This window comes from Mirounga leonina, unplaced genomic scaffold (genome assembly GCF_011800145.1).
Source record: "Mirounga leonina isolate KUSES-001 unplaced genomic scaffold, KU_Mleo_1.0 Mir_507, whole genome shotgun sequence".
Lineage (NCBI taxonomy): Eukaryota > Metazoa > Chordata > Mammalia > Carnivora > Phocidae > Mirounga > Mirounga leonina.
In genome coordinates, this window is record NW_023270789.1 from 4756556 (window position 1) to 4770405 (window position 13850).

General features: G+C 37.1%; 1 protein-coding gene across 1 annotated transcript in view; it reads right to left on the reverse strand.

Moving 5' to 3' along the window:
• Window positions 1-13850, reverse strand: part of SYCP1 (synaptonemal complex protein 1) — a 141975-nt gene that overhangs the window by 19362 nt on the left and 108763 nt on the right. The window contains exon 27 of the mRNA XM_034990227.1: window positions 11141-11215. Within this exon, the coding sequence (XP_034846118.1) occupies window positions 11141-11215 (75 nt within the window). The remainder of the gene's footprint in view (window positions 1-11140; window positions 11216-13850) is intronic.

Below are 13850 nucleotides of genomic sequence, written 5' to 3' on the forward strand. Positions count from 1 at the left end.
GAATAGACAATTCTCCCAACAAGATATACAAATCACTAACAAGGGAAGGAAGTAATTAAGAATGTCAAAAACAAATTCAACAACAAAAACATACAATCTTATGCCATAATTTGTGATTCTAGTGAGGCTCAGCATGAGAGCCACACAGAGTATATTTGTGCTGATTTGACTCTAGTCAATATGGCTCTTAACCTAATCACCACTTGCACAATATTGGTGAAAGCAGACACAAATAACAAAGGGAATAACTGTCACTAATATACCTGAATTGATAATAAGTATCTGAGGGGTAAGTGGGCAGTCCATTAAAAAAGAGGCCTAGAAAATGCATAGAGAGTGAAAATTTCAGAAAAAATGACTAAATTTTTTCATTTTGGTCTCTCTAGTCTGGACAAAGAAAGCACAACAACCACGCCCATAAAGAATTAATTATCCTTGCCAATAAATAGAACATACTAGCAATAAAGTCAAAAGACAAGTTTCAAAAAAAAAACAAAACAAAAAGAAAGAAAAGATTCCCCTGAAAGAGCAGAAAACACAAAAATAAGTGATTCACTGAAAAAAACACATGAATTTTGTCCTTTTCCTTGGTCTCCTCTTATCACCCTTTAAGTAGAATATACTAAATCATAATATCCTTATCTTTTCCCTCATAAAATTGGGTAAGGAAATTCAGCTTGAAGAGAGATTAGTAATATGGCAAAAAGTGAGTAACCATACACACACACACGCACACGCATGTACTGGAATATTACTTAGCCATGAAAAAGAGAGATCTTGCCATTTGCAGCACCATGAATAGACCTAGAGAGTATTATGCTAAATGAAATAAGTCAGACAGAGAAAGACACATACCATATGATTTCACTTATATGTGGAATCTAAAAAAACAAATGAACAAACAAACAAAGCAGAAACAGACCCATAAATACAAAGAACAAACTGATGGGTTGCCCAAGGGGAGATGAGTGGGGGGCTCACAAAATGGGTGGTGGAAAATAGGGAGATACAGGCTTCCAGTTATGGAATGAATAAGTCACAGGGATGAAAGGTACAGCATAGAAAATATAGTCAGTGATATTGTAATAGCATTGTATGATGACAGAGGGTAGCTACACTTAGGGTAAGCATAGCATAACATATAGAGTTGTCTGAATTTCTATGTTATACACCTAAAACTAATGCAACATTGCATGTCAAAATACTTCAATTTTAAGAAAAAGAATAACCACAACTTATCCTCTCAGATAGATACATGGGCTCTAGGGCTTCACATTGAGTTGGTGGAAAGATCTGAAGACTGAGGATAAACACATTACAAGAAAACTGCAGACCAATATCTCTTTATGAATATAGATGCAAAAAATCCTCAACAAAATACTAGCAAACTGAATCTAGCAGAATATAAAGATTATACATCATGACCAAATAGGATTTCTCCCAAGAATATAAGATTGGTTTAACATCTGAAAATCAATTAATGTAATACTTTGTATTAATAGAATACAAAACCACACAATCACCTCAATATACACAGAAAAAGCATTTCACAAAATCCAATGTGCTTTTATAATAAAAACATTCAACAAATTAGGAATAGAAAAGAACTTTCCCAACTTGATAAAGAGCATCTAGGTAAACTGAATTTCATCAAAATTAAAGAGTCTCTGCTACAAATAATACCATCAAGAAATAAAAAGACAATCCACAGAATGGAAGAAAACATTTGCATATCCTACATCAGATAAGGGACTGGTATCTAGAATATATAAGAATTCTTAAAACTCAAAAATAAAAAAACAAATAACCTAATTTTTAAATGGGTAAAGCATCTGAATATACATTTCTCAAAAAAAAAAATATACAAATGGGAATAGCACATGACAAGATGATAACATTATTAGGCATTAAAGAAATACAAATCAAAACAACGATATACCATGTCACACTCACTAGAATGACTATAATCCAAAAAAGTGTTTCTGAGGATGTGGAAAAATTGGGACTTTCATGCACTGATAGTGGGAACCCAAAATGGTAAAATTGGCTTGGAAAACAGTTGGGCAGTACCTTAAAATGTTAAGCATAGAAATATAATATTATCCAGCAATTCTACTCCTACATATATAGCCAAGAAAAATGAAAACATATACCCACACAAAATCTGTACACAAATATTCATAATAGCATGATATATAATAGTCAAACTAAAAACAACTCAAACTTCCATCAACTGATGAATGGGTAAATAAAACCTAGTATAGCCACACAATAGTATACTATTTAGCAATAGAAAGGAAATACTGATATACGCTGGGATGTGAATGGACCTTGAAAACATAATGTTAAGTGAAAGAAGCAGTCACAAGACCATATATTATATGATTCCATGTAAGTGAAATATCCAGAATAGGTGAATCAATAGAGACAAAAAGTAGCTTGATTAGTGGTAGCCTGGAGCTGGTGGATTTGGCGATGGAAAAAAAAAGGAGGGGATAATAACTGCTGATGTATATGGGAATTCTTTGAGGGGGTGATACATGTATTCTAAATTACATGGCCATGATGGTTGCAAAACTATCAGTATATTAGAAACCATTAAATTGTACACTTTAAATGGGTGATTGAAAGGTATATAAATGATATCAGTGAAACTTTTTAAAAATGACAGAGTTGAGGGGTGCCTGGGTGGTTCAGTAGGTTAAGCAACTGACTCTTGATTTTGCCTCAGGTCGTGATCTCAAGATTGTGAGATTGAGCCCCACATGGAGCTCTATGCTGGGCATGGAGCCTGCTAAAGATTCTCTCTCTCCTTCTCCCTCTGCCCCTATGCCCCTCTCTTCCTCTCTAAAAAAAGAAAATGAATGAGCTGAGCAGGGACACAAAGTTGGGGACTTTAACACCTCCATTTCAACAACTGAAATACCTACTCGCCAGAAAAATCAGCAGAAGTATATATAATCTAAACAATACAACCAACTAATTGGATGTAATTGACATTTATAGAACACTTCAACAATAGCATAATATACAGTTGTTTCAAGCACCCATGGATCATCCACCAAGACAGATAATATTCTGGGCCATAAAACAAATCTCAACAAATTTAAAAGAATGGACTGAACATTTCTGTCTCCCCAAAATTCATACAGGGGCCTTAATTCCTAATGTGGTGTGGTGTTTGGAGATGGGGCCTTTAGGAAGTAACTGGGTTTGGATGAGGTCATGGAGATGGAGCTCCCACAATGGGATTAGTGTCCCTATCAGGAGAGGAAGAAACTAGAGCTCTCTCTCAGCCATGTGAGGTCATAGCCAAAAGGCAGCTGTCTGCAAGTCAGGAAATGAACTCTGACCAGAATATGACCATGCTGGCATCCTGATCTCAGATTTCCAGCCTCCAGAAGTGTGAGAAATAAATACTTGTTTAACCTATTGAATCTATAGTATTTTTGTTATAGTACCCCAAGCAGACTAATACAAAAATCATACAGATTGTGTTCTCTGACCATAATGGAATCAAACTCAAAATCAAAATCAGTAACAGAAAGACTACAGGAAAATCTTAGAATACATGAAAATTTAAAAACACATTTTAAAATAATCTATGGGTCAAAGAAGTCACAAAGAAATCTAAAATTATATAGAACTGAATGAAAACAAAAACAACATGTGGGTTGTAGCTAAAACAGTACTGACAGAAAAATTTATAGTACTAAATACTTTCATTAGGAAAAAGGGAAGAGTGATGTCAGCAAAATGGCAGGAGTTTTCTACCAACCTCCTCACCAAGAAAACATATTTTGACAATCATCCACAGATGAGAGTACCTTTGTAGAAGTTCTAGAAGCCAGCAGAGAAGTTCCAGCACACCAATGGAGCAAAAAAATCATAGACTGAACACACTGAAGAGGATAACAGGAACAATTTCACTTTACCCATGTCATCCCCTCTCCCAAGACAGCATAGTTTGGTGCCAAGAAAGATCTCTCAGCCAACAGTTTTTCCTTTGGGAAAAAGTGAGAGCAAAAGAGGGACACCCAGCTTCCCCAACTGTGCAGGATATTGCCAAGGAGGACTATTTCTTTCCCACCCCATCTAGAATACTAGGGTGAACTACGTGAGTGAGGGGTGAGGAGGGGTTGGGAATACAGCAACAAAAGCTCAGAATGTATTTAAGGTACACAGATCCTAACCACTTCATGGACTCCAGTGGGAAGCCTGCCCAAGAGCTGCTGGGGAAATCTTGCCTGAAGATCAATTGGCCCATGGACACTACCCCAGTGCTCCACACATCTCAACCACACACACGTAATACCCCACTGCCAACCTGCACATGCCCTTAAGGGTGGCAAGCATGAGCCTTTGAAGAAGGCTAGTGAACATGTGCAGAAAGCTGGCCCAATGCTGCAGAATTGGGAGAAAGTACACAAACCTGATCATTCAACAAAGCCTTAGGGAGAGCAAAGAGGAGGCTGCCAGCACCCAGCCTTTGCAACATCAAGAGAAAGCATACAATCTTAAGAATTCCCCTCAAAGAGCAAACAAGAAGTGTAGAGCAGGCAGATATAGATACAGACATAGACAGAGACATAAATAGACATATAGATACAGAAAAGATCTGAGAAAACCTCAGAATCCCTAACAGAGCTAACAGAAGATACTTCTCTGCTGAAGGTAACCAATAAAAAAAACTGGAAGAAATAACCATCCTTCAAATGTGAAGACAGTGATGCAAGACTTGAAGAAACATGAAAAACCAAAGCAACATGACACCACCAGAAAAATGCAATAGTTTTCAGTAACCAACTCCAGAGAAATGGAAATCTGCAATTTGCCTGATAAAGAATTCAAAATAGTTGTTTTAAGGAAGTTCAATGACCTATAATAAAACACAGTAAGACAATTCAATAAAATCAAGAAAATAATATATGAACAAAAGGAGAACTTTAATAGAGACAGAAATCATAAAAAAAGAACTAGACAAATTCTAGAGCTGAAAAATACAATGAATAATGAAAAATACAATAGAGAACATTAAAATAAGACTTGATTAAGCTGAAGAATGACTTATTGTCAAGTTCACAGAAATTATCTAATTGGAACAACAAAGATAAAAGAATTAAAAATAGTGAGGGAAGACTACATGAATTATGGGATACCATCGAGTGAAACAATTTACACATTAGAGCCCCAGAGGAAATAAGATGGAGGAGGGCGCAAAAAACTAATCTAAAGAAATTATAGCTAAGAACTTCCCAAATCTGGAGAAGAAAAAGAGAAAGAAAAAGGAGCAGAAGGTTCATTTCAGTAAATTACAGCTGAAAACTTCCCTAATTGGGAAAAGGAAACAAACATCAAAATCCAAGAAGCACAGAGAACTCCCATTAAATTCAACAAAAGCTGGCCATCACCAAGACATATTATAGTCAACTTCACAAAATAAACAGGTAAGGAAAGACTCCTGAAAGCAGCAAGGGAAAAAAGTCCTTAACTTATAAGGGAAGACAGATCAGGTTTGCAGATCTGTCCACAGAAACCTAGCAGGCCAGAAGAGAATGGCATGATATATTCAACCAGCTGAATGGGAAAAGTATGCAGCCAAGAATACTCTATCTAGCAAGGCTGTCATTCAGAATAGAAGGAGACATAAAGAGTTTCTCAGACAAAAATTAAAGGAGTTCATGACCCCTAAACCAGCCCTGCAAGAAATATTAAAGGGAATTCTTGAGTGGGGAAGAAAGACCAAAAGCAATAGACTAGAAACGAATAGAGAAGGTGTGCCTGGGTGGCTCAGTCAGTTGATTATGACAAGATCTTGATTTTGGCTTAGATCACGGTCTCACAGTCATGGGATCAAGCCCTGCGTCAGGGTCCATGCTTAGCATGGAGTCTGCTTGAGATGGTCTCTCTCTGCCCCTCTCACCACTCAATCTCTCTCCCTCCCTCTCTCTGTTGCTCTCTCAAAATAAATGAAATCTTAAAAAAAAAAAAAAAAGAGAGAGAGAGAGAAAATCTCCAGAAACAATGACTTAACAAGTAATACAATGGCATTAAATTCATATCTATCAATAATCACTTTGAATGTAAGGGGACTAAATGCTCCAATCAAAAGACACAGGACATCAGAATGCATTAAAAACAACAACAAAAAAAAAACAAGTTCATCTATATGCTGCCAACAAGAGACTCATTTTAGACCTAAAAACACCTGTAGGTGGAAAGCAAGGGGATGGAGAACCATTTATCATGCTAACAAATGTCAAAAGAAAGCTGGCATAGCCATACTTATATCAGACAAACTAGATTTTAAACCAAAGACTATAACAAGAGATGAAGAAGGGCACTATATAATAATAAAGGGGACAATCTAACAAGAAGATTTAACAATTATAAATATTTATGCCCCCCACTTGGGAGCACCCAAATATATAAATCAATTAATAACAAACATAAAGGAACTCACTGATAATACAATAATAGTAGGAGACTTTAACTTACAGCAATGGACAGATCATCTAAGCAGAAAAAATCAACAAGGAAACAATGGCTTTGAATGACACATTGAATCAGATGGACTAAACAGAATAAAGAGAGCATTTCATCCTAAAGTGGTAGAATACACATTCTTTTTGAGTGCACATGGGACATTCTCCAGAACAGATCACATACTGGGTCACAAATAAAGACTGAGATCATACCATGCATATTTTCTGATTACAGCACTATGAAACTTAAAGTCAACCACAAAAAAAAATTTGGAAAGACCACAAATACATGGAGGTTGAGGAACATCTTACTAAAGAATGAATGGGTTAACCAAGAAATTAAGGAAGAAATAAAAAAAATACATGGAAACAAATGAAAATGAAAACACGATGGTCCAAAACCTTTGGGATGCAGCAAAGTGGTCATAAGAGGGAAGTATATAGCAATACAGTCTTACCTCAAGAAGAAAAATCTCAAAACAACCTAACCTTACACCTAAAGGAGCTAAAAAAAAAGAACAATACATGAAGCCCACAACCAGCAGAAGAAGGGAAATAATAAAGATTAGAACTGAAATAAATGATACAGAAACAACAACAACAACAACAACAACAACAAACCCCAGTAGAACAGATCAATAAAACTAGCAGCTGGTTGTTGAAAGAATTAATAAAATTGATAAACCCCTACCCAGATCTAACAAAAAGAAAAGAGAAAGGACCCAAATAAATAAAATCACCAATGAAAGAGGGGAGATCACAACCAACACCACAGAAATACAAACAATTATAAGAGAATATTGTGAAAAATTATATGCCAACAGATTGGGCAATCTAGAAGAAATCAATAAAATCCTAGAAATATATCAACTACCAAACCTGAAACAGGAATAAATAGAAAACTTGAACAGACTGCTAACTAGCAAAGAAACTGAATCAATAATCAAAAATCTCCCAACACACAAAGTCCAGGGCCAGATGGCTTCCCAGGGGAATTCCACCAGACATTTAAAGAAAAGTTAATACCTATTCTTCTCAAACTGTCCCAAAAAATTAAAAAGGAAGGAAAACTTCCAAACTCATTCTACAAGACCAGCATTACCTTGATTTCAAAACCAGACAAAGACCCCACTAAAAAATTATAGGCCAATATCCCTGATGAACATGGATGCAAAAATTCTCAACAAGATACTATCAAATCGAATCCAATAGTACATTAAAAGAATCATTCACCATGATTAAGTGGGATTTATTTCTGGGCTGCAAGGGTGGTTCTATATTTGCAAATCAATCAATGTGATACACCACATTAATAAAAGAAAGGATAAGAACTATATGATCCTCTCAATAGATGTGGAAAAAGCATTTGACAAAGTACAGCATCCATTCCTGATAAAAACCCTCACAAAGGCAGGGGTAGAGGGAATATACCTCAACATCATAAAGGCTATATATGTACGACCCACAGCTAATATCATCCTCAATGAGGAAAAACTCAGAGCTTTCCCTCTACAGTCAGGAAGAAGACCGCGATCTCCACTCTCACCATTGTTATTTAACATACTACTAGAAGTCCTAGCCTCAGTAATCAGACAACAACAACAACAACAACAAAAAATAAAAGGCATCCAAATTGGCAAGGAAGAAGTCAAACTTACACTATTCACAGAAGACAGGATACTCTATGCAGAAAACCCAAAAGACTCCACCAAAAACTTGCTAGGACTGATATACGAATTCAGTAAAGTCAAAGGATACAAAAATCAGTGTACAGAAATATGCTGCATTTCTACATACCAATAATGAAATAGCAAAAAGAGAAACCAAGGAATTGATCCCATTTATAATTGCACCAAAACCAAGAAGATACTAAATAAACCTAAGCAAAGAAGTAAAAGATCTATACTCTGAAAAAAAAAAAAAAAAAACACTTATGAAAGAACCTGAAGATGACACAAAGAAATGGAAATACATTCCTTGCTCATGAGTTGGAAGAGCAAATATTGTTAAAATGTCTATACTACCCAGAGCAATCTATACATTTAATGCAATCCCTATCAAAATACCATCAGCATTTGTCCCACATCTAGAACAAACAATCCTAAAATTTGTATGGAACTACAACACCCCAACAGCCAAAGCAATCTTGAAAAAGAAAAGCAAAGCTGGAAGCATCACAATTTCAGACTTCAAGCTATATTAAAAAGTGGTAGTCATCAAGACAGTATGGTACTGGCACAAAAACAGATACATAGATCAATGGAACAGAATAGAAAACCCAGAAATGGACCCACAACCATATGGTCAACTAATCTTCGACAAAGAGGTTAAGAATATCCAATGGAAAAAAGACAATCTCTTCAACAAATGGTGTTGGGAAAACTGGAGAGCAACATGCAGAAGAATGAAATTGGACCACTTCCTTACACTATACACAAAAATAAATTCAAAATGAATGAAAAACCTAAATGTAAGATGGAAACTATCAGAATCCTAGAGGAGGATACAGGTAGCAACCTCTTTGACCTCAGCCATAGCAACAACTTACTAGACACGTTGCTGGAGGCAAGAGAAACAAAAGCAAAACTGAACTATTGAGACTTCATCAATATATAAAGCTTCTACACAGTGAAGGAAACAATTAACAAAACTAAAAGCCAGCCTATGGAATGGGAGAAGATATGTGCAAATGACATATCTGATAAAGGGTTAGTATCCAAAATCTATAAAGAACTTACAAATTCAACACCCCAAAAACAAATAATCCAGTTAAAAAATGGGCAGAAGACATGAATAGACATTTTTCCAAAGAAGACATCCAGATAGCTAACAGACACATGAAAAGATGCTCAACATCACTCATCATCAAGGAAAGGAAAATCAAAACTACAATGAGATATCACCTCACACCTGTCAGGATGTCTAAAATTAACACAGGAAACCACAGATGTTCGTGAGGATGCAGAGAAAGGGGAACCCTCTTACACTGTTGATGGGAATGCAAACTGGTAGAGCCACTCTGGAAAACAGTAAGGAGGTACCTCAAAAAGTTAAAAATAGATCTATCCTATGATCCAGCAATTGCACTACTATGTATTTACCCAAAGGAAACAAAAATACAGATTTGAAGAGACATATGCACCCTGATGTTTACAGCAGCACTATCAATGATAGCCAAATTATGGAAACAGCCCTAGTGTCCATCAGCTGATGAATGGATAAAGAAGATGTTGTATATATATACAATGGAATATTACTCAGCCATCAAAAAGAATGAAATCTTGCCATTTGCAAGAGCGTATTATGCTAAGCAAAATAAGTCACTCAGAGAAAGACAAATACCATATGATTTCACTCATATGTGAAATTTAGGAAATAAAACAGATGAACATGGGGGGAAGAAAACAGAGGTATACCATAAAACAGACTTTTAACTACAGAAAACAAACTGACAGTTGCTGGAGGGGAGGCGGGTTGGGGATGGGCGAAATGGATGATATATATTAAGAAGGGCACTTGTTGTGATGAGCACTGGGTGTTTATGTAAGTGATGAATCACTAAATTCTATTCCTGAAACCCATATAACACTATATGTTAACTAACTAGAATATAAGTAAAAACTTAAAACAACAACAAAAAACAAAAACAAAAAAGGAAAGAAAACCCTTTTGCACTGTTGGTGGGATTATAAACTGGTAAAGCCACTATGGAAAACAGTATGAGGTTCTTCAAAAAATTAATAATAAAACTACCATATGGTTCAGTAATTCCACTTCTGGGAATATATCCAAAAGAAACAAAAACACTATGCTGAAGAGGTATCTACACCCACGTGTTCACTACAGCATTATTTCCAATGGCCAAGATAAAGAAACAACTAAGTGATACCAACAGATTAACGGATAAAGTAAGCGTGATACACATACACACACAAAATGAAATATTATTCAGCCATAAAGAGAAGGAAATCCTGCCATTTGCAATAACATGAATGGATCTTGAGAACATTATGTTAAATGACTTAAGTCAGACAGAGAAAGACAAATACTTGTATGTGCTTATTTATAAGTTGAATCTAAAATTAAAAAAAGAACTCATAGAAAAAGAGATCAGATTTGTGATTACCAGGGGCAGAGGTGTGGGGGTTGGAGAATTAGATAAAGGTGGTCAAAGGTACAAACTTCAAGTTATAAGATAAATAAGTACTAAGGATGTAATTTACAACACAATGACTATAGTTAACACTGCTATATGGTATATTTGAGAGTTAAGAGAGTAAATGCTAAGAGTTCTCATCACAAGGAAAAGAACATTTTTTTTCTTTTTTGCATTTTTGTGAAATGATGGATATTAACTAAATGTACTGTGGTCATCATTTCACAATATATACAGGTGAAATCATGCTGCACAATTTAAATTTGTAACATATATATGTCCAATATTTAAACAAAGGAATACACTATATACTTCTGAAAAAAAGCTAATGGGGGGAAAATTATATGTTTTAATCATAGTTACCCAAATATATTTTCTAATATGACATGTTTATAAAAACAAAGTGGCAGTTATACTTCAGTAAAAAAATTTAAATTAAAAAAACCCAGAAAGTTGCACATAAATGTTATTACTTTATCTATAATGCCACAAAACCTACCTTTTCTTCTTTTTCTATTTCAAGTTGTTTCTTAACAGACAAAAGTTCATTTTTGAGATTAAACAATTCAGACTCCTAAAAAAAAAACCATGAAATTTATAGTGTATCCATATATTTCTCAAAACAGTGAAAATGCTGTTTCACATATATTTAGTTTACAGAGAAATAAATTCACTCATAAAATATAGATACAACTTTATTTTTTTATTATGTTCAATTAGCCAACATATATTACATCATTAGTTTTTGATGTAGTGTTCAATGATTCATTAGTTGTGTATAACACTCAGTGCTCACTTAAAAGTCTACTGATATGGAACTAGGAAAGATGGAGGAGGAGTAAGGGACCCTATTTCAACTGGTCCCTGGAATTGAGCTGGATATCTACCAGACCACTCTGAGCACCCACGAAACCAGCCTGAGATGTAAGAAGACTGGATCTCTACAAACAGAATATCACAGGTGGTTGGTTTCGAGGTACGAAGCAGGGAGCCATGATTCCACGGGCAGATATCGGAGGATAAACGGCAGCGGGAGGGTGCCTGGCCGTGGGGATCCTACACCACTGGTGAGCGACAGCCTCACACACTGGGGACGGGGCACAGACTCGCAGACCGGCAGCGGCGGGGAAAGGACTCTAGGACAGCCCCCGGGGACAGAAACCCGGAGCGGCGGGGTCGCGCGTATGAACTGGGAGCAGCTGGCAGTTTTAGAAGCACAAAGGGCAGAGACATGTCCCAACCTGGAGGCAGGACTGGGGGCACTGCGGAGGGGCGCACAACCTAGGTCGCTGCAGTTTATAGCAGCACGGACAGAAACGAGACGGTGTGACCTGGAGAGCTCACTGAAGAACAGACTGCGGTCTCTGTGCTCTGAGGCAGAGGGTTGGAAACGGTCTCTTCTGCTCTGACTCACGGAAGAAACGCAGAAAGCCACCAGGGAAAGCTGCCAGAGAACAAAAGCCCCCAAAACTGATTCCCGCTGAGCCCACCCCCCGCCACAGGCAGGCAGGGCAACTCCGACTGAACAGGGTTGCCTGAGTAACAGCGCGGCAGGCCCCTCCCCCAGAAGACAGGCTGGGAAAACGAGAAGCCAGCAACCCTAAGGTCCCAAGAAAACAGGTGCATCTTGCTTGGGTTCTGGTCCATAATTTGGACTCTATACGTTCCCTCAAACACCCATCAACAGAATGACTAGGAGGAGGAGCCCCCAAAATAGAAAAGACTCAGAGATTATGACTTATGCTGCAGATTTACAAATGGATGCAGATATAACCAAGATGTCGGAGATGGAATTCAGGCTAGCAATTGTGAAGACAATGCCTAGAATGGAGAAATCAATTAATGGCAACATAGAGTCTCTAAGGGCAGAAATGAAAGCTGAATTGGCAGAACTTAAAAATGCTATCAATGAGATCCAATCCAATCTAGATAATCTAAAGCTAGGGTAACTGAGACAGAAGAGTGAATAAGCGACCTGGAAGACAATATAATAGATAAAAAGGGAAAAGAGGAGGCCAGGGAAAAACAACTCAGAATCCATGAAAATAGAATCAGACATAAGTGACACCATGAAGTGTTCCAGTGTCAGAATAATTGGAGTCCCGGAGGGAGTGGAGAGAGAGAGAGGACTAGAAGATGTATTTGAGCAAATCGTAGCTGACAACGTCCCTAATCTGGGGAATGAAACAAACATTCGAGTCCTACAGGCAGAGAGGACCCCTCCCAAGATCAAGGAAAACAGGCCAACACCCCGGCATGTAATAGTAAAACTTGCAAATCTTAGAACCAAGGAAACCCTCTTAAGGGCAGTTAGGGGGAAGAGATTCCTTATGTACAGAGGGAAGAACATCAGAATAACATCAGACCTAACCACAGAGACCTGGCAAGCCAGAAAGGCCTGGCAAGACATATTCAGGGCACTAAATGAGAAGAACATGCAGCCAAGAATACTTTATCCGGCAAGGCTTTCATTTAGAATGGATGGAGTGATGCAGAGCTTCCACGACCGGCAGAAACTGAAAGAATATGTGACCACTAAGCCGGCCCTGCAAGAAATATTAAGGGGGGGGTTCTATAAAAGGAGAAAGACCCCAAGAGTGATATACAACAGAAATTTACAGGGACAATCTATAAAAACAACATCTTCACAGGCAACATGATGACAATTAATTCATATCTTTCAATAATCATCCTCAACGTGAATGGCCTAAACGCTCCCATAAAATGGCACAGGGTTGCAGACTGGATGAAAAGACAGGACCCATCCATATGCTGCCTACAAGAGACTCATTTTGAACTTAAAGATACATCCAGACTGAAAGTGAAGGGATGGAGATCCATCTTCCATGCCAGCAGACCTCAAAAGAAAGCTGGGGTAGCAATTCTTGTATCAGACAAATTAGATTTTAAACTAAAGTCTGTAATAAGAGACACAGAAGGACACTATATCATTCTTAAAGGGTCTATCCAACAAGAAGATCTAACAATTGTAAATATCTATGCCCCCAACATGGGAGCAGCCATCTATATAAGCCAACTGTTAACCAAAATAAAGAGTCATATTGATAACAATACGTTAATTGTAGGAGACCTCAATACTCCACTCTCAGCAATGGACAGATCATTTAAGCAGAAAATCAACAAGGAAACAAGAGCTTTCAACGATACATTGGACCAGATGGACCTCAGAGATATTTACAGAACATTCC